This window comes from Anolis sagrei, chromosome 6 (assembly GCF_037176765.1).
Source record: "Anolis sagrei isolate rAnoSag1 chromosome 6, rAnoSag1.mat, whole genome shotgun sequence".
Taxonomy (NCBI): Eukaryota; Metazoa; Chordata; class Lepidosauria; order Squamata; family Dactyloidae; genus Anolis; species Anolis sagrei.
In genome coordinates this window covers 95155303-95177582 of record NC_090026.1, presented here as the reverse complement: position 1 = coordinate 95177582, position 22280 = coordinate 95155303, and the positions used below count along the sequence as shown (strand labels likewise).

At 38.9% G+C, this 22280-nt stretch overlaps 1 protein-coding gene across 10 annotated transcripts in view; it reads left to right on the top strand.

Moving 5' to 3' along the window:
* Positions 1 to 22280, top strand: part of HDAC9 (histone deacetylase 9) — a 491112-nt gene that overhangs the window by 323078 nt on the left and 145754 nt on the right. For 8 of the 10 annotated variants that reach the window (XR_009631775.2, XM_060782133.2, XM_060782131.2 and 5 more), the window contains 2 exons: positions 8479 to 8659; positions 15568 to 15701. Coding sequence is in view for 9 of the 10 variants with exons in the window: in XM_060782133.2 (XP_060638116.2) it covers positions 8479 to 8659; positions 15568 to 15701 (315 nt within the window). In the remaining variant the exon portion in view is untranslated. The remainder of the gene's footprint in view (positions 1 to 8478; positions 8660 to 15567; positions 15702 to 22280) is intronic. The other 2 variants (XM_060782132.2, XM_060782129.2) reach the window with 1 other exon arrangement.

Genomic DNA, 22280 nt, shown 5'->3' with positions numbered 1-22280 from the left:
TATAAGTCCCCACACCTTCTGCAAAAAACCCACACTTTCCCAGAAGGTTGTCCCTCCGGACACCTAGAAGCCCCCAAAAATAAAGCCTTAAAAATTAAAACAATTTATTCAGGGCAGCAGTGATGAGGAAAATATCTCATCATCCCGCTCCCCTTTCCTGGTGCATCATTTCTACATGCCAGGAGGACTTCGCACAGTACCTTAATAGTGGTTGGATAAGTTGTTTTCATTTTTAAGGACGTATTTTAGGGTTTTTGGAGTGGGGTGTGTGCTCTCTTGGTTTTCTGGGCTCATGGAGTCCACAAAACCCAAGACGGCTGCGTGGATTGGGGATCGTGAGATGCAGTCCTTGAGTCCAATCCACACTGGGCCCACACCTGGAAAGACCTGAATATCATCAAAGATCTGGGTCTTACTGGGTATCTAATTAATTCAGGACAAAGCATGGTTTACCTGTTTTGTCCTGAATTAATTCAGTTTTACTGGAGACATAATTTGGACACCACTCAGATTAAAGGCCTGTTTGGATGGGCCCTTGAACAAACTGGTGAGAAATGTATGATCAATTTTTAAAATGGTAATTTTGGAAATGTCTAAGAAAGGAGAAATCACAAAAAATCATAATTTATTTCTCAACTGCCAAGGACTTCTGAGCACTTCTTGAAGATTTCTCTATGATTCAACCATACAGCAGACAAACAACATGGCTAATCAGTCCCAGTGAATCCACACTCTTCATTCATGAGAAATTTTTAAAATAGGTATGCCTTGATCAGCCACATGGGAAACAAGCCCTTGGGCAGTGTGCCTGATCTCCCTTACTTCCCTTAATTTGAGTAGGCAAAGGCCCGGGGAATGTAATCAGGAATGCTGACGATTCTCAAAGACATATAGGGCTGAATAATTAGCAGTAAGGTCAATCAGGTTTGAGTCTCAAAGGAACAAGTGGAGATTTCAAAGTAGCTAATCATCCATTTCTTTCAGTGTCCCCGCCTCCAAAAAATCAGGGTTATTCATGATAGAAGACATCTTAATATCCTCACTTGTGTCAAGCTGGGGAATGATGAAGTCAAATTTGAATGAAAAACCTAAAATATTTATTGCATCCTTTTCTTGACCACTTTGAAGCCCTGGAGAGTTATTCTTTGCTTTCTTTGGGTGTGTCTGCACGGTTTGGGAAATCTGAGGTCAGTCTGGAGCAGAAATGCTCCGGACTGACTCCAGAGGTGCCCACATGTACCCTCCCAAACCCTCTCATGGTCCAGCTGCACCAATATCATGTTGACCCCACTGAATAGTGCATGACCTTATTGTCATGCACTATTGCTACTCCCAGCTGGGTGCAGAGCTCTGCGTGAGCTACTGGCCACTGTAGACACCTTGTGCTGATATCAGTAGAGGCACCCATATGACTAGGAAGTAGGGGAAACAATCTCACCATCTTCTTGGTTGTGGTGCTGGCATCTTTTCTGATGTCAGCATGGAGGCATCTACAATGGCCAGAAGCTCATTCAGATCTCTGCGGCTGACTGGGAGTGGGAATGGTGGCATCTCCTTTTCTCTGCCCAGTTGAACTCAGCGGGGCTTGGGGGGGGGGGGTGAGGTGGTATTGCCCTGTGTCGACAGTGGAGTCAGACCTGATCCTGTTGTCCACAATGCCCTGAAGCTACATGGATACTCTGGAGTTTCAATCAAATTATGGAGCATCTCCTGACTTTTACTAAGGCAGACTTAAGCCAGATTAACCCATGATACTTACAGAAATGGATAAACATTCAAGGGCCAGCCAGAAGCCAACTCAGGATGAGTTTGAGTTTTAATGTCCTTGTTAAACGTTCTCTGCTTCACCAGAGAACCTGTTCATAATTCTTGGGAAAGCAGGGAAAGTTTAATAAGCAAAGCAAAGTTTATTGATTAGTCCACTGAGCGTATCAACATTAAAAACAAAAACAGAAACGTACACAAATAAACAATAATCACTATCTTAAGACTCCCATAATAGTGAACTACAATACATTCAAACTTGATTAAGTTAAAAGATAATTAAAAATATCATCATTAAAATGGCAAGGTAAAATTTCAAACAAGGAAAGTTTAACAAGTGAAGAAAATTATAACCATGGATAACCCTTCTCAGAAATTCACACTTTCATTTAGACACCAGTAGCACTTTTAGCTGATTCTTGTGTCTGTTTACTTTGATTGTATTACTATTTTTCTTTTCAATTCCTATCTGGAATTTTGGGTTTCCCCCACCTCTAGATGGCTTTAAAAAACAGTATAGCAAGAAAGTCCCATGAATCACTACTCTTATCATGGTTTTATATGTATTTGAGATCTACATTGAAATGTCGCAGATGTATTGCATTTCACAGCAGTTCAACTTGACCATTTAGAATGAACTTTTTTCTATACCCATTTAGGTTGATGACATAAATATCTTTTATATAAGGGTAAAACTCCAAACTCCAAACATCTGACAAGAGTACATGAAAGCAAATGCTACATTTAAATCTAAGTACTATAATACTCTTAGTTCAAAATGTTTGGGGTTACTTAGTAAATAGAGACTCTTGTGAATTTATTATGTAGGTAAATCCTAGAGACAAATAGGAAAATCCAAAAATGACTTATAGTTCAGTGTCAATTAAAATGAAAACAACTGTTAGAAGCAAATACAGAAGACTGTCTTTCAGCATACACAGATTTGCAGTTTGTGAGGTTTTCTTTTTATATTTTAAAACACTGAGTAATTTAGTTTGTCACTTGCCCAAAATGAAAACTCACGGGGACAACTGTAATATTTTCCTGAGTGAACACAGGACCCAGATAATTAGGAATAAAGAGGTGAGCTTCAAGAAGAGTCATCTGTATAATTTCACTTGGTAAAAGTGAGGATGGCAGGTAGGAAATCTGTGCAATACCAAACTTGTCACAAACCAAGGCCAGCTAAATAGAACAATTAGAATTAACATTTCATGTGACCTGGAATTCGAAGTCAAGGCACTCTTACCCTGTAAAGTTCAAATTTCTTTTTAAAATTCATTGTAATCTTGGCATGATATACTAACCTTCTTCTGCAATAATCCTGTTCAGATTAATTTCTTGAAAAGTAGTTCTAAAAAATAGTCCTAATTCAAGTTCAGATTCCAGTTCTGAAAAAGCACAATTATCTCCACCCCTGTAAAGGATATATATATATATATATATATATATATATATATATATATATATACATATATACATATATATATATATATATATATATATATCCACACATATATTCTGGCTTTAGAGCAGATCAACAGCATAATCCTATCGATGCCAACACAGAAGTATGCTTCATTGAGTTCATAAGGTTTAGTCCCAAGGAAGAAGTGATATTATTTCATTCTAAATTAATTCCAGCCTACAAATGTCTGCATAACCTTTGCAGTACTCCATATTATCACAATGCACCCCAAATATGCTGGGTTTGCTTAATTCTATTCCCCTTCTATTAACAAAGATGATTTCTTGCCTTAATGTCACATCCATGTAAGAAAATCAGATGTGGATTACAAGGTGTGAAAAAAGTATGAGCAATTATCAATTCACCATAAGATGTAACATGCTTTTCATGCCCCATGAAAACCCTCACAATTTACACCTAGTTAAGCCATTTTTCATTAGAGGGATTAATATTTTATGTAAAGTTTCTGAAGGATCTGTCCAGACAGCCTCTTTGCATTTGAAACCTTCATCAGCCTGATCCTTTAAGAATCCTCTCAGGGCGGAGCCTCAGGCAAGACACTTGTGGTTATTGAAAGAGTCAGCCTTGTGGTAAAGAGAGGAAGGCTGGACACAGTTCTAGCCAAATTGTGGCACTTGAATCTTTATTTCTTCTTATTGTCTCTTTCTTGTATGGTGTTCAACTGTCTCTAAGATGGTCTCAATATTTAACTCTGATTGGGCTTGAATACAGATCCGACTGGACTTGAATATAACTCATACAGGCACAGCTTCAATGGCAGCCCCACATAGAGTGCATTGCAATAATCTAATCTGGATGTAACCAAGGTGTGGACCACCGTGGCCACGAGGTACGGTTGCAGATGGCACACAAGCTTTAGCTGTGCAAAGACACCCCACCCCCCAGCCACCACCAACACAAGCATCAGCACTGAATCTAGGAGAACCCACAAACTGCAGACCTGTGTCCTCAGGGAGACTGTAACCCCGCTGAGCACAGTTTGCCAACCAATACCTCAATTGGCCTCATGACTGACCGAAAGGACTTCTGTCTTATCTGGATTAAGTTTCAACTTGTTAGCCCTCATCCAGTCCATCACAGCCGCCAGACACTGGTTTAGAGTCTGGGAGGCTTCCTTGGAGTTTGATGAAAAGGAGTGGTAGAGTTGGGTGTCATCTGTCCAAGGGGGTCCGAGCAGGGGTCCGAGCAGGTGAATGAGAACTTTTCACATTGCTCTATCCTCAGCAGCCCTGGCTTTTTGGATTGATCCTATCCATCTGAAATGTAGTCTTTTTCTTTTTCTTTTCCAATTACCTTCCACTTTACCAAGCATTTTTCCAGTGACTCATCTCTTCTTATGATATGATAAAAGTACAACAGTCTCAGTTAAGTCATCTTGACTTCTAGGGAGAGTTAAGTGCATGCCACACACACTAATTTCACAGCATGTGTGGCTTACCTATCCAGAATTCATTGCCAACTTTCATTGTTTACTCCTAAGAATTCAGTGCCCATGGGTAAAAAACCAAAGGCAGGAATTCTGCAATTGCATAAAAAAGATGAGGCTCAATACATCACAATCATTTAAGGATGTCACTTGGGTACCAAAGTATCTACCTCCTTTGATTTGAAATGTGTTGGACTATTGAAATTCATCTTTCTAATAACCATTTGGACTTTACCTTCTTTCTCTCCATCTCCTGTTCCCCCAAGTAAAGTTAAAGCTTGAGCATCCATTGTTCAAGCTCAAATCACGAATCTTTCTGGTACAATCACATAATTCCACCTATTTCAACTACTATGATTGCTTCAAAAAGCATTCTGCTTTCCTTGGTTCAGAATGAGTTGGAGACACTAGAAGCTGCAAAGTACAATTTTACTGTGCAGTCTGTAATATAGTATGTGCTAACACAGCTCTAATTTTATTTTCCACATTTGATCCTCCAGTTATACCAAGGTCAGCAAGTATAGACACCCCCACTTCTCCCTGCCCAACCCCAAATTACTCACTCTGGCAAGGAGTGATCTCACATTAAATACAGACAAACCTGCCCCCAAAGATTCCACTCCCTGAAATGGTGAACACATTAAAGTACCTCTATAGCTTCCAAGACCGTTTTAGCTGAGTTTGAAAACCTGATTTATTATCTAATTCTGTTTCATCAATGTATCTTTCCACATCCGATTGGGGTTGTTAATATTTGGAACACACTTTTGTCAAAAGTCTCACTGTCAGGCTTTGCCAGAGCTTGGGAAAGTTACTTTTGGGGGCTACAACTTACAGAATCTTTCAGCAAGCATGGCTTTGGAACATATGAAAGAGATGGCAGTCATAATTACAGACCTTGATGCATCAACCACTAAGGTTGCAAAAGAAATAAAGGGAACAGTCCGTCAAGTTCGTTCAATTTATTTCTAGTAATCTCCTAGGAAGAATTTGGTAACTAATTTACTTTTTTAAAAAAAGAAATGAGTTGGAAGAAACCGATACTTTTTGCCTATGACTGTAATGCACTGCTCTTCATTGGATGAAAACATGCTGTCTCCTGGGTGTATTTCTTGACACAGGCCGCTTCCACACAGAACATTTTATATGAACTAGTATTAAATACTGCTTCATGCCACATGTTGAGGTTACACAGGGGAGTACAACCCCACCTCATTGACAGCCTGGGGTGTAACATTATAGATGGGGCTTCAGCCAGAAAAATGAGAGTAGGGAGGAATAGAAGGGTCATATGAGTGACAGACTTCTGTGACAATTGGGAGGGATTGCTTTTTAATATCTTCTACATTTTTTCTCAAAATCACCAGGGTGCAGGATCTGAATTGGGCTCCTTAGAGAACTTTCCTGCACTTTCTAGCAATGTGAGAGCAACAGTACCTTATGACAATGATTAAGACAGCAAGTTTTCTGGACTTTTTTCATGTCAGAAGCAACTTGAGAAACTGCAAGTGGTGTCTGGTGTGAGAGATTTGGCCGGCTGCAAGGACATTGCCCAAGGGATGCCCGGATGTTTTGATGTTTTATCATCCTTGTGGGAGGCTTCTCTCATGTCCCCACAATGGGGAGCTGTAGCTGACAGAGGGAACTCATCCACACTCTCCTTCGATTTGAACCTGTGACAGAAACAGTAATAAGTAATGATCGGAATAATGAATAAAGTAACTGTTCTTTTCAAAAGCAGCTGTTCAAATTATTGAGTGAAGCAGATTGTAACCCAATTTAGGCTTAGTGATTATCAAGTTTTGTGTAGTTTGGTGGAGTTTTTGAGGCTATGACTGCAGATGGAGCTATTTGATATGTCACTGAAGAGAAAGGCTGCAAGGCAGAAAGAGGGGGGAAATCACAGAGAGCTGCTTTTTGATGATCAGTTGGTCAGTCTAGTAGCCTAAACAACTAGGAATGAGAGTCTGGGGAAGTAAGACAATTTTTAAACTTTACATTTTATATGAATAAGCTGAAGTTTACACTATGAAACCAATGGGTGAACCTAAGTTGTCTTTAGAAATATGTGCTTCCTGAAATTTGAAGAAAGGTAAAAATGAAACTGCATATAACAGCAAAAACAACATTCAAAAGGAAGTGAAATAATAACATTGATTGTAATATATTTGCTTTTTTAACAACTCGGTAAAAAAATGACATTGAGAAGTAGAAGAAAGCCACATATTTTCAGCTGAAGTTTTAAAGCAAGCATTCTCAAAATCTGGGATGGACCAAATGGAAAAGTACTCAGTTGTGGTCAAATTGAAGGGTAGAAAATGAAAAACTAAGAGAGGCAATATATTTATGGCTTTTACCACTGGTGAGTAGTTCTGGTTCCTATAGGCTAACAATACAGTCTCTGCTAGCTGTGTGTCTGTTGACAGCATTAGCAGCTTTGCAGGAGGTTGCACTTTCAATGATGATGCACCATTGTCCACTAGAACAAAGGCACTGAACAAATAAGGTTGCTGCTGGAGATCAAATGAGAGATGAAGCTTGAACAAGCCTTCCAAAATTTTGGATTGATAATGGCAATTTCAACTTCTTCCATGTCCCATATGGTCCACCAAATGGTTTGGGCTGATACTGTTCCATATGGTCTACTAATGGTCTTGACTGATATTGTAAATAATTTTAGATGAATCTAAGAATACAGCATACAAAGCAAGAACTTATAATATCACCAAGTTTTGTAAATGGCCTTCTCTTTAATTCAATTTCATTAGGATGCTTTTTGTACAACTGCAGTAAAAGCAGCCTCAGGTTTGCAAACATAGGTTCTTAAGTGCTATGTGAAAGTCATAGCATCATAGGATCATAGGATCCTAGAGTTGGAAGAGACCTCATGGGCCATCCAGTCCAACCTGCTGCTAAGAAGCAGGAAAATTGCATTCAAAGCACCTCCAACAGATGGCCATCCAGCCTCTGTTTAAAAGTCTCCAAGTCCCTGTAGAAATGTGTGAAGGGAGAGGTTTGCTATTTGTCTGTTCTATTTCACATAATTTATACTGGTTGCAAACTATGTTCCTGGCTGTCACAATTACTGACCCCCTTAAATGTGTGTGAAGGTAGGATTCCAGGATATTTGCATTATAAGTAGATATATGGTCATAGCACTTTACATTAGGGTGCTTTCTGGTCTTATGAATAATATTGTGCATTAGGCATTTCTCTTAATCTGGATTTCTTAAAACTTATCCAATAATTGTCCGTTGTGCAAGTACCTAATCATTTGGAAAGCCCCATAAGTAGATGAGTCACTGAAGTCTCAATGCCAATGTTTCAGCAATAGTGTTCACACCATGCTAGGAGTCTGTGGGATTTATTAAGAGAGGACTTTAGTAGGTTAAATCATGTTATTTTATTACTCTAGTAAAATCCAAGCTTCCCTCATGTAAAGTTTTTTTTTAACACAGAAAAGTTGTTTCATTAAATCTATATTACTTGACAGTGACTAGAACTAGAACTCAAATGTAAACAAATGTTGTCTTTGGCACATTTAGAAACTTCCTTAGAATAGTGGGAACTGGGTCAAGTGGTCAGTGTTCAATGGGAAAGAGCAATTCTCTTAATGATATGGATTCCATGTACACTTTTTCCTTCAGTTATAGGCAGCTCACTAGAGTAGTTACACTTTACCCAAAGGAAAAAATACATGATAAAAAAGGACTAAAGGAGGTGCAGATTTTCATTGTGTTTGCATATACTAGTTGATATGTAGGTCACATTTCTATTTATTGTGCTTTTTTCCTGACAGCAGGAGATCCTGGAGCATCAGCGTATCCAGCAGTTGGAAACATACCGGGCTCAGATGGCTGCATTTGGCATGACACAATCCAACAAACGTCAGCCTATTGCCCGGACACAGTCTTCCCCAGCTACTTCTGCACTGCCTTATCCAGCAGTGGATCAGCCCATGCCACATACCCGCATGACTGGTAGGATTCCCTACAGACTCTGCTTAATAGGCAGAGTAAATGGACAATTCATGTAGGATTAATTGATTTAAATGCCATGCATGCCTCTTGTAGCTGTAGCGATGAATTTATTTTTACTCTCAATCCTACTGGATGTTCAGTGTATTGTCAAAGGCTTTCATGGCCGGAATCACTGGGTTGTTGTAGGTTTTTCAAGCTTTATATATCTGTGGAATTTCCAGGATGGGAGAAAGAACTCTTGTCTTTTGGAACTAGGTGAGAATGTTTCAGTTTCAATGATGGCCTGATTGTTTCCTATTTGGAGTTCCCATGTTTGAGTGTTGTTTTACTATCATAATTTTAGAGTTTTCTTTAACACTGGTAGCCAGATTTTGTTCATTTTCATGGTTTCCTCCTTTCTGTTGAAATTGTCCACATGCTTATGGATTTCAATTGCTTCTCTGTGTTGTCTGACATGGCCATCAAATGCTAATCAAGGTGGCCAATTGAAACATCCACAGATATATAAACCCAATTTTCCTAGTTTCCAACAGACCTCACAACCTCTGAGGATGCCTGCCATAGATGCAGGTGAAACATCAGGTGAGAATTCTTCTAGAACATGGCCATATAGCGTGAAAAACCTACAACAACCTACTAAATGTTATATTAGCATAAAGTCAATTAGTGCAGCTGATAATATCCACACATAAATTCATACTGTTGACTGGCTCCACCAGTCAATCAACAGGTATATTTGGGGAGCTCTCCGGCCTATTACCATTTTTGCCCTGACACTATTCTTTTTTTTTGGCTATATTTTTGTATTATTTGAGACCAACCCTAAATTGAAACAAAAGCCCTACTAAATTGCATGACCAGAGTCTGTAATTCTGGGGTCTACAATAAGCCTCCAATATGAATGTTAATGTATGCAAATGATGGTATCTTTACCAAGACAAATAATAAACCCATGACTGAAATTTAAATGATCTGATCCACTCCTAGGAAGTAGGGATTTCAATATTTATTCATTTCATGATTCCATGCAGAAGTGAAGCATTTGATTTTTTTAAAATAGTGGATAAGATTACAACAGTTTTCATACATTTGTGATAAAAACATTTTGGGACTTTCTCCCCAAAAATATTCATTTATGCAAAAATCATTATTTTATATATAAAGCAGTGCATTCACTGAAAAACATGGCTTTGGTCCAGAAAAAAAACATTTTAAACTCATTCATTTTTTATCATAAAAATAAATTCAAGGTTTATCTTTTTTTTCCAAGGCAGTGTCTCAATGTCTTGAGTCACCTTTCCTGCTTTTTGCAAGAAACCATGCAAGTATTCTTTGCATCCCTACTGGGAAGTGACATTTTCTATCAGCAAAGAGTGATTGGCGTGAACTTCTGGTTCTTGTAGATGAAAATGCACACATGGTGTTTGAATTAAAGAGCATTTTGGATGGGCTTTAGGTTTCTTTGGTTTTCTTGAAAAGCTCCTCAAAGGGGGTGTGAGCCAAAGTCCACTAAACTTCATAAACAACAGCTCCTTATACATGACTACAGTAGCTATGAAATGGATTGATGGAATGCTGACAATCATTTTGTGCAATGCTCATGATGAAGGATAACATTGACATGTATTTGGGTTTAATTGAACTGTATATAATGATATAATTCTCAGATTCCCAAGTCATCTGTGAGCTAACTGAAGTGTGTGCTTGTTTAATATTTATTTATTTACTTACTTCATTTATATCCCACTCTTATCACCCCGCAGGGGACTCAGAGTATTTAGGCAAACATTCAATGCTTTCATTATACAACTATTGAAAACATAACATAAAATCATTAAAACAGTAGACATAAGACAATTTAAAACCAATAACATTAAATATAATCAATCTAATACACAGTTACCTTAGTCATAATTCAGCTGTTTCATTTACAACCGTATCATGAGACGATGTTAGGTTGCATTTCTGTCACTCTCCAAAAGCCTGTTTGAATATTGATATTAAGTCTTTGAAAACATAAACTTGTACTATTTGCAGCACTGTCAATATTATGAATTACTGAAATGTCAATATAATTGAATATACTGTATTTTTGTTTTTAACAAAGGAATTGATATTTTCTGTCATTGTTTAATTTTGACAGTTCTTCTGGTCACATGTGTCAAACTCAAAGCCTGTAGGCTAAATCTGTCCCTCCATATCTTGGACTACAATATGTATTCCTCAGCATTAGATATCAGGACTAGAGCTAATGGAAATTGTGATACAGTAATATCTGGAAGGCTGCTGTTTGTTCTGTTTAGTCAGGATAGTGGGGTTTCAATTTAGATAGACTTGTGGATATGATGTCTGACTTTAAAATGTCCTTTAACCTTTCCACAACCTGAGAGCTATAAGTGCTGTCAGGTGGCAATTCCCATTACCCCAGTCTGCATGGAAGATAATCAAAAGTGAATAACATCTGGGGACCCCAAAACTAAAGAGCACCTACTACTGTGTAAAAAATATGTAGTATAATTGGCTTTCTCCATCCATGGATTCAACAGCCTTTGAAGGCCACCATACAGCTGATGCATCCCTCAGTGAAAATGACTTTGATATCCATGTTCTAAACTATGGAGAAATAATAATAATAACAACAATAACAACAACAACAACTTTATTTATACCCTACCACCATCTCCCCAAGGAGACTTGGGGTGGCTTACATGAGGCCAAGCCCGACAATACATACATCAGTAAATCAACACAGCAATAAACAAAAGAAAATAAAAAATACAATACAAAGCCATTATAAATAACATATCAACAACAAAACAAGACATTTAAAAACACAAGGATCCAACACTGAGGTCAGAGACAAATCTAATAGATTAAAAATTTAAAACACTGGGTGTGAGCAGCAGTAAAATGAATCTGAACAGGGGTCTTCAGAGGGTAAGGTTGACCCAACAGGTAGAATAAAGTGCTTCAGAGGACATTTTGCACAAAATTGGTCAATCAACTATGCAAATATAATAAACTAGGAAACTGTATTAAACCTAACCTGTTGATGAGACCATCAAATCAGAACTTGGAAGTGTCATTGTATTGGGTTAAATCTTGTATATTCCACCAACCAGCATGGAGTTGTAGAGAGGAACTTTTCGAAGCTCTAGATTTAGTTTAGCATCATGAGTGCCAATGTAGGAAAAATCATTAGCCCATGTGGCTAATCTGGTTTGCTTGAACCTGCCAATTTAGACTCCAGAGTTCTTCAGCTACTGACTTCCCCAAAATTACAACCCTGCAGATGAACCTAGACCACTGGAAAATGTTAGGTAGTGTTTATTAACTGCTGCACTGTTTGGTGGGATTCTGAGAGTTGTATTTGAACAAAATACTTCTGTCCATGTAATCAGACCATTTTCTGAAAGCAATGGACCACATGACTTGGGGAGCGCTTTTGTGGGTAGGAGAAAAACTTGGATTTTTTTTCTACAAGTTGCAATGAATATTCATATATGTTGTCACCCATTGTGTCCCTTAAGGATAGTACACTGATATATCAAAATAAGCATATATTTGTCTCTGGAGGCCACTTTTCATCCTGCCATATGTGGGTGCAAGTAAATGATGAACTGAATAATTAAATGAAAATTTGTCTAACCGCTCAAAAAGTCTATAGAAAGGGAAGCAGCAAGTTAATATCTTGGCTCTTTCAGTTTCAATGGGGAATTTTGCCATTGGCTTGAATGAAGACAACATTCCAAGCAGAGTAATTATCTTCCACTAACATTCCACAGCAGCCAGCAATTGAAAACAGTTGTCTCTTCTGCCTGGAGTTTTTCAGAGGTGGGGTAGTATTGGCTGGCTTGAGTTAGGGAATCCACAGGCCTATTTTTAGTAGGCAGCTTCGTTGCTATGTTGTGGTACTGTAGCACACGTGCTGTGTGACCCACAGCTGCAGAAGTGAATTATTTGCACATCCTAAATCAATTTAGATATTTGAAGTGAGTGAAGGGGGGGGGGGGGATACATCCAGGTTTCATTTTAAATCAGACATTCAGAGTGAGGATATTTGATCATTTGAAAATCTGGCTTCTGATGTCAGGGCTCCAGGTCCCAGCATTTGATGTGATCCAAGCTATTTTTTAAATTAATTCCTTGGACAAAGTAACACAAAATCTGCAGTCTTGTGCACACTTATTTTGGAATGAATTCAACAGAACTTATTGAGACTTCATTTTGAGCAGAGATTGTAAACCTTCCTCTCTTTTTGAATTACATTCCTCAAAATCTCCATCCAAAATGGCCAGGAGCCATTTTATTTTTAGTGTCAGGAGTGACTTGAGAAACTGCAAGTCACTTCTGGTGTGAGAGAATTGACTGTCTGCAAGGGCATTGCCCAGGGGATGCCCTGATGTTTGTTTGTTGTTGTTTTTTTATGTTTTATCATCCTTGTGGGAGGCTTCTCTCGTGTCCCTGCATGGGGAGCTGGAGCTGACAGAGGGAGCTTATCTACGCTTTCTCTGGATTCGAACCTCTGACCAGTGGGTCTTCAGTTCTGCCAGCACAAGGGTATAACCCACTGCATCACTAGGGGCTCCAGAAGCCATGTTGGACTCATGGGAACTGTAAAGGATAGGCGGAGGGGGGCGGGGGGGACTTGACCATATTCTTATTCTGAATAGTTATATAGTTTAGTAAATTTTACTCTTTATATAGGACAAATAGGCCATAGAAACTGTTGAACTGAATTATATTCACATATGTCAATCCATTATCAGAGGTGTGGACAATGACAATGGGTTAATGGCACATAACATATACTAATACAAGAGTCCTCGCTATTGCATGCATAAGAAAAGGAATCTTTTGAGGATCCTCAGCTTCTGAGGATGCCTGCCATAGATGCAGGCAAAACTTCAGGAGAGAATGCTTCTTGAACATGGCCTTACAGCCCAGAAAACTCACAACAACCCAGTGATTCTGGCCATGAAAGCCTTTGGCAATACACTTTTGAGAGAGAGTTTTGAATTCTGCAAATCTGACTTTTGTTAAGCAGATTGATTGCTTCCACAGATCAGCCTGACCATTGTAAAGATCTCAAAGACTCGTGTCATGTTGGTCAGCCCTTTGAAAATGTATCTTATAAATTCATTAGCTTTCTACTCAGAGATTCTGAGACTAAAGTTCAAAATTTTGGATGTGACCATGAGTCTGATGGGCAGGAAATTCTCCTTTACAACATATTCCCTTCTATGTCTGACAAAGCTATTGTTGTTCATTGTTTACATTTCATATTAGACCTTGTCTAGAAGTTTTTTCACTACTATTTTGTACTTTTGGAATAGATTTGGATTTTTAAAAAATCCAAATAGGACCTGAATTGAATTAAGACAGATAATCACTAATACTTCCTGTCTATTTAAATTTCTTTCGGCCATATCCAATGGATGGGCAGTTTGAATAAGGGCTATGACATTTACCTTTCATCATATCTCTCCCCCCCCCGCCCACCCCAGTGGATAACCCAGTGGTTGAGTTAGATTATTTTATTCTTGAGACTTAATGCTCCCTCGTTTTAGATGGTAACATGCACTATGTTGCTTCAAAATATGGTATTAGTCATCCCACATTTGCAAGCCTCTGTCCTCTTTCTCATAAATGGTAGACTGGTCTTCTACCAAAAATGAATTGTTATATCTCCAATAGCGGAAACCTAAGACTGTAAGTTTAATAGTCCATAGAAAAACTATACCTCCTATCCTCACAAGACTTCTGGTCTAGATTATATTCTGCTTGTTTTTTGAAGAAAATTTAAAGAGACTGAAAGACAATCATGTATTTTAATTGTTGCTTAAAGTTTGGCTCTCATTCAATTTGATGTACAACTGGAATAACTAAATCTGATTAGAACTGGCTTAATATACTTCTCTATACTAGTAGCAAATGACATCCTTCCATCCATCTACATTAGTGGTTCTCAACCTTCCAAATGCCGCAATTAATACAGTTCCTCATGTTGTGGTGACCCCCAAACATAAAATTATTTTCATTGCTACTCATAACTGTAATTTTGCTACTGTTTTGAATTGTAATGTAAATATCTGATTTGCAGGATGTACTTTCATTCACTGGACCAAATTTGGCACAAATACTCAATATGCCCAAATTTGAATACTGGTGGGGTTGGGAAGGGATTGATGTTGTCATTTGGGAGTTGTAATTTGCTGGGATTTATAGTTCACCTACAATCAATGAGCATTCTGAACTCCACTAACGATGGGATTGAACCAAACTTGGCACACAGAATTCCCATGACTAACAGAAAATACTGGAAGGGTCTGATGGTCATTGACCTTGAGTTTTGGAGTTATGGTTCACCTACTTTCAGAGAGGACAGTGGACTCAAACAAGGATGGATCTGGACCAAATTCGGAACAAATACTCAATATGCCCAAATGTGAACACTGGTGCATTTTTGGGGAAATAGACCTTGACATTTAGGAGTTGTATTTGCTGGGATTTATAGTTCACCTGTAAGCAAAAAGTATTCTGAACTCCACCAATGATAGAATTGGGCCAAAATTCCCACACAGAACCCACATGACCATCAGAAAATACTGTGTATTCTGATGTTCTTTGGCGTCCCCCCTGACACCCGCTTGTGACCCCCTCCTCCCCCCTCCCCCGGAGTCCCAACCCCCAGAGTGAGAAACACTGATCTACCCCAGGAAAGAGAGAGAGTCTCTCAAGCAAATTTCATATTTTCTAACAGTAAAAATACAGCAACAACGCAATTGTTACATCTGACATCTGCTGGCTTTCAGGGGATGTAATGGTAGGGCTGGCCCCAATTATTATTATCCTAGTGTAGTTATAATTTCTTATTACGTATGTTTGTTTCTGTATTTGTATTAAAGGTATTGCGTATGACGCCCTCATGTTGAAACACCAGTGTATGTGTGGCGGTTACAGCAACCATCCAGAACATGCGGGAAGAATACAGAGCATCTGGTCAAGGCTGCAAGAAAGTGGGTTGCTAAACAAGTGTGAGGTAATCACTGTCATTGCCATAGAAATGAAACTGTTTTAAGAATCACAATATTAAGCTTGACATCCTTCTGTAAGCATCAAGCAGATAATAATGAGACTATACCTTGTATTTCCTGATAGGCATAAAATAGACTGCAAACTCTTTGTACACATAACACTCACAAGATGAAGTTACTTTTCTTATGTCGCTCTCCATGATACGCGAATCCCCTGCAAATTTTGATGTACAAATGGAATAATTAAATCAGGGAATTTCAAGCCCCATTCAAACTATTTCAGTTGATGGGTTAGTGTGAAAGAAGTGAGGGGGTAACAAATAAAAATGAGGAACCACTAGTCCTTAAAAACTGGCAAATCATGTTTTTCTACAGTACCCCACAGTGAAATATGGGTATTATGATTTCACTGTGTTCTTAACATGGTGGTTAGAATCTAGCAAACAATTGTTGCTGACTACAGAAAGTTTCTCGTGGGACTACTCTTGTTGCTGACTGCAAAAAGAAATAAAAGCAAAATATTGGGTTGGAGCCAGCTTTAGTTGTATTCAGAGTACCCCCACTGAAAATAGAAGGTTTCTAAATTGGTCATGAAAACTTAATTCCAATTGTGAAGATGGGTCTACTGTAAACACAGTCATCTATCTACATTTACTGGTGTTTGGGGCACAAGACCTCTGTGAAAGTGAAAAATCACAAATTTATTTATTTTTCTTTACCTGAGAGAACATCTCTCTAGGAATTTCTAGGTTTTCCATTATGTCTCTGTGGATAACTTCTGCTGGAAACTGATAATAGAATCACACTGAAGAATTTAGAGATTCCTAGAGAGGTGTTCTCTCTAGAAATCTCTAGGTCTTCCAGCATGACTAGAGGAAGTTAAGCATACAGTCATACTGGAGAGCCTAGAGATATTAAAATGAACAATGTAAATCATATGTGGATAATCAGTTCCACAAAAGTCTAAACCACAAATGTGGAGGGATGACTCCAAGTTGGTGTTCATTCCATTGTGTCTTAGAGCATTGGTTCTCAACCGTCCCGATGCTGCGACCCCTTAACACAGTTCCTCATGTCGTGGTGACCCCCAACCATAAAATTATTTTTGTTGCTACTTCGTAACTGTAATTTTGCTACTGTTATGAATCGTAATATATCTGATATGCAGGATGTATTTTCATTCACTGGACCAAATCTGGCACAAATACCCAATATGCCCAAATTTGAATACTGTTGGGGTTGGGGGGGGGGGTGATTTTGTCATTTGGGAGTTTTAGTTGCTGGGATTTATAATTCACCTACAATCAAAGAGCCACTATAGAATTGAACCAAACTTGGTACACAGAATTCCCAACAGAAAACACTAGAAGGGTGTGGTGAGTTTTGTAGTTGTAGTTCACCTACATCCAGAGAGCACCCCTCTGACACCCCCTTATGCCCCCCCCCCAGGGGTCCTGACCCCCAGGTTGTAGTGTGATGGGCCAAAACTAACAAAATGAAGTTCAACAGGGACAAATGCAAGATACTCTACTTAGGCAGAAAAAAATGAAATGCAAAGATGCAGAATGGGAGACGTCTGGCTTGACAGCAGGATGTGTGAAAAAGATCTTGGTATCCTCATGGACAAGTTAAACATGAGCCAACAATGTCATGCGGTGGCAAAAAAAAAAAAGCCAATGAGATTTTGGCCTGCATAAATAGGAGTATAGTGTCTAGATCCAGTGAAGTCATGTGAGCCCTCTATTCTGCCTTTGTTAGACCACACTTGGAATACTGTGTCCAATTCTGGGCACCACAATTTAAAGGAGATGTTGACAATCTGGATTGTGTCCAGAGGGGGATGACTAAAATGATCAAGGGACTGTAAAACAAGCCATATGAGGAGCAGCTTAAAGAGCTGGATCTGTTTAGCCTATAGAAGAGAAGGCTGAGAGGAGACATGATAGCCATGTATAAATATATGAGATTAAGTCATAGGGAGGAGGGAGCAAGCTTGTTTTCTGCTGCCCTGGAGACTAGGACGCAGAACAATGGCTTCAAACTACAGGAAAGGAGATTCCACCTGAACATTAGGAAGAACTTAGTAATGGTGAGCGCTATTCCTCAGTGATATTCTCTGCTCTGGTGTGTGCTGGAGGCTCCTTCTTTGGAGGCTTTTAAACAGAGGCTGTATGGCCATCTGTAAGGGGTACTTTGATTATGCTTTTCCTGCATGGCAGGGCATTGGACTAGATAGCCCACGAGGTCTCTTCCAACTCCATGATTCTGTGATTCTATGAGTGAGGCATTGCCTTGTATTTTCTAGAATTAGATTAATTTTAACTTCTGGTTTAGATAAAAATAAGCTGCTGCAATTCATTATGAGCTTCTACAGACTAAAACAGGTTAGATAGACTGCTTGCAATAGAAACTGCAAGGAGGTGTATAATCATTAGGCAGAGAAGATGGTGAAGACAGCATTGCTAGTTAGAATTCATTCAAGAATCTAATAAGAACATTACCTCATCACAGTATAAATGCCATGAATCAAATATAGCCAAAACTTGAAAAGATTAAATTTTAAACTACAACTCTAAAGGTCCCCAAGCCAATCTATAGGCATTCTTCCTTAGGGATTCTGATAGCTATAATTTAAAAAAGTAACTTTTCAAAACGCACATGTTTTTATTTTCTTTTAAGCCAATCATCATGCTGTCATAGTGTTCATACATATGTGTTCCCACAAGAACTGTGTGGTCTGTGAAAGAGTAAAATGATAGGTATTGGATTAGGAAGCCAGGATTTATGTTTCCACATTCCTTATGTACAATCAAAAAAGTTATTTATTATAAGTGTTAAAATTTTAATGCCTGTGTTGTTTTCCTATTCAACTTTTCCTGAGCCAAAGGAATGCTCCTGGTTCATTCAAGTATTGGAGCAACAAGCAAGATGGGCAATTTGTGGTATTCTAGATTTGTCAGGCTGCAACTCACACCGCCACAATATTGCTGGTAGGAGTTGCAATGGAACACAAATGGGGGAGAAAAATGTGTACCCTGATCCAGAAATTCACAATACTTTTATCCACGGGATGGGAATCTTTTAAGTGCTATTCTTGGAATGTCTGAGGTATAGTACACAGGGCAAAAATACAGGCATTAGGGAGTCCTCATGAGAATGGAACAATGATAACACACATTTAATGTATTGTTGAAGGCTTTCATGGGTGGAATCACTGGACTGTTGTAGGCTTTTCGAGCTATATGTCCATGCATCTATGGCAGGCATCCTCAGAGGTTCTGACCTACAACAACCCAACACACATTTAGTCTTAATGACTCCTCAGTATTACTGTTTCTTGAGACAAACCTTCATCTTTTATATCCATCATTAATTCATGCCTTCCTTTCACTCCCACCTTTATCACAAGTATGACCTGTGGGTACGAGGGAGAGAGCCTTCTCTGCTGTGGCCCCTCAGCTTTGGAACTCACTACCTAGTGAGATTAAGCAGCTTATAAGAAAGACCTAAAAGCTTGGGTCTTTCGATATGCCTTTGGCGAGTGAACATATATTCATATTTTGTCAGTTCCAACTATAGTTCCATCCTCATGATGCGCTTTGCCCCTGCCTTTAATGAAGGTCTAACCCCACTGTTTGCCCCTTTTGAGCTCCTCCCTCAGAAACACATTCTCGCACTATTATCTCATCCAGGGTTTTATCAATTTTATCCTGTGCATTTGGCCCGCCCATTGTGTCCTATTTTTCTATCATGTTGCAGGTCCAATTCCAAGCACAATTCAAAGTGCTGGTTTTGACCTACAAAGCCCTATATGGCTCCAGCCCAGCTTACCTGTCCGAACATATCTCCCTTTACATTCCACCTCAAAATTTAAGATCTTCTGGGGAGGCCTTGCTCTTGACCCCGCTTTTGGCGCAAACACGTTTGGTGGGGACAAGGGACAGAGCCTTCTCAGTGGTGGCCCCCCACCTGTGGAACTCAATTCCCAGTGAAATCAGGTCAACAACATCCCTCCTCGCCTTCAAAAGGAAATTGAAAATGTGGTTATGGGACCAGGTCTGGCAGATAATTGACAATGGTAATAATGATAATGTTATGGAAAATGGACCATGGACAAGCTTCCAATTGTGTTGTGCTCGCTGAATTTGTTTCTACATAAAACTAGACAACCAGTACTATTGCACTTTTCATTAATGCACTTTTTGTTTTAAAACTAATTTTGAAATCAATTTACTGTATTTTTATATATATTACGGTATGTATTATTTATATGTAATGGCATCAAATTGTGCTGGATGTAAGCCACCCTGAGTCCCTCCCCCCAGGGGTTGAGAAGGGTGGGGTACAAATGTTTGGAATAATAATAATAACAACAATAATAATGTTATTTAGTAACTGTTTATTTTATTCTGTTATTCCATGTATCTTATTTTGATGTTATTTTTGCTTCTTTGTATTTTATTTTGCTATACTGTAATTTTGGGCTTGGCCTCATGTTAGCCGTCCCGAGTCCCCTTTGGGGAGATGGTGGTGGGACATAAATAAAGTTTATTATTATTATAATTCATGGAGAAAACATCAGCAAACCCCTGAGCCACAGTTATTCCCTTCTGTTGAATGACAGACCTGTTTATGCTATACAATTTATTCTAATCTCCTATATTGATCCCAACTTCTGACCTCTGAGGCAGTTGCTTCACATGAGTTGAGGACAGGTATGTCCCTGAGCATGTGTATTCAGAAGAAGAATCATACATGGAGCAATGCTCACATAGGCCTCTTCTATGCTATTGGCATTGCCAGCCATCCCTAAGGGTTCTTCTATTAGGACATCATGGTTATGTTGTTATTCTTGTGGTTTATTTCTTCTGGGGCACATCATTTGTAATTAGCCTTTTTAAGCCTTCCAGTACAAGTCTCTCTTTTGAACATTAAAAAAATAATTGGAGAAAGGTTACAAGCCCTGAGCATAATCATCAGGAAGTAAGTCCCATTGAACTCAGTGGGGCTTAGTTCTGGGTAAACATATTCAGGGCTGGCCCACAAATCATTCCAAAGGTCTTTTGACAAACAGACAATCTGTTGTTTTTATCTCCTCAAGTAGAGTCAAGTTTATAGCACTTCAGAGTGTCTGGGTTAATAGACAAAAGTGCTACAATGACTAATAATTACCCCAGCCTCTTAAATATTTCAATTAGCTTTTACTCAGTGCAAATGACGGGGTCTCCTACAGTACCAACCACCTGGGGTTTCCTCATTGATTTGCTATGCGGTCATCTGAAGCACATTCCAGGAAAAACATTTATATTATACCACATCCCTTTTCCCTTCCTTCAAGAAAATACATATAACATTTAGGAGAATGAAAGAATGTTATCAATCACCTGGCCTATGAAGATCAGGATTTTGTAAAGTAGCCCCAGAAGGACCATTATGAAGTTTATTGTCTTCACTAAGTAACAGTGTGTTCTTGATTTTATGCAACTGTGTTCCAGGCATTGTTTCTCTGGTACACAATCTCTTGTGAATGAGGAAAGGTGAATAAATTAGGGATTTAAAATTCCACTTCATGGAGTTCTTTTTGTCTGTTAAGCTAAGAACAAAATTAGTTGGTCAGAGGTTCCACCAAGGTGGGAGGTGATATAACATTTTAGAACCCTTGAACAAAGCAGAGGAATGAGGAAAAACCAACAGCTTTCTTTATTCTGGAGACTATCCTGAACTTAATGCACAAGGCTGTTGCCACCAACTTTTTTCAGAAACTCTCCAAATTCTAGCTTCTCGGTTGCAAAGGATGGATATCTATATATATATAAATGCTCTGTGCATAATGAGTTCCTTAAAAACAAAAGAACCAATGAACGAAATCACACCAAATTTGACAACAAAACGTCTCACAACAGAAGGAGTGACCATCACTCAAAAAAATCATCATTTTGTCATTTGGGAGTTGTAGTTGCTGGGATTTATAGTTCACCTACAATCAAAGAGCACTCTGAACTCCATCAATGATGGAACTGAACCAAATTTGGCACACAGAACTCCCATGACCAACAGAAAATATTGGAAGGGTTTGGTGGGCATTGACCTTGAGTTTGGGAGTTGTAGTTCACCTACATTCAGAGAGCACTTTGGATTCTAACAATGATGCATCTGGACCAAACTTGGCAAAAGCACTCAATACGCCCAAATATGAACACAGATGCAGTTTGGGGGAAATAGACCTTGACATTTGGGAGTTGTAGTCACCGGGATTCACAGTTCACCTACAATCAAAGAGCATTCTGAACCCCATGAACAACAGAATCGGGGCAAACATCCCACACAGAACCCCCATGAGCAACAGAAAATATTTAAGGCCATCCAATCCAACTCCCTTCATCAGGGCAAGAAAAAGTAATCAAAGTCCTCCTGACAAAGAACCATCCATAGATAGATAGATAGATAGATAGATAGATAGATAGATAGAGATAGATATGATTCACATACACACTAGATATAGTATCACAGATTTGAAAGGGACCCCTAAAGAAGGACAATTATATGTCGCATGTTCCAGAGTAGGCAAACCAGATAATCTCCAC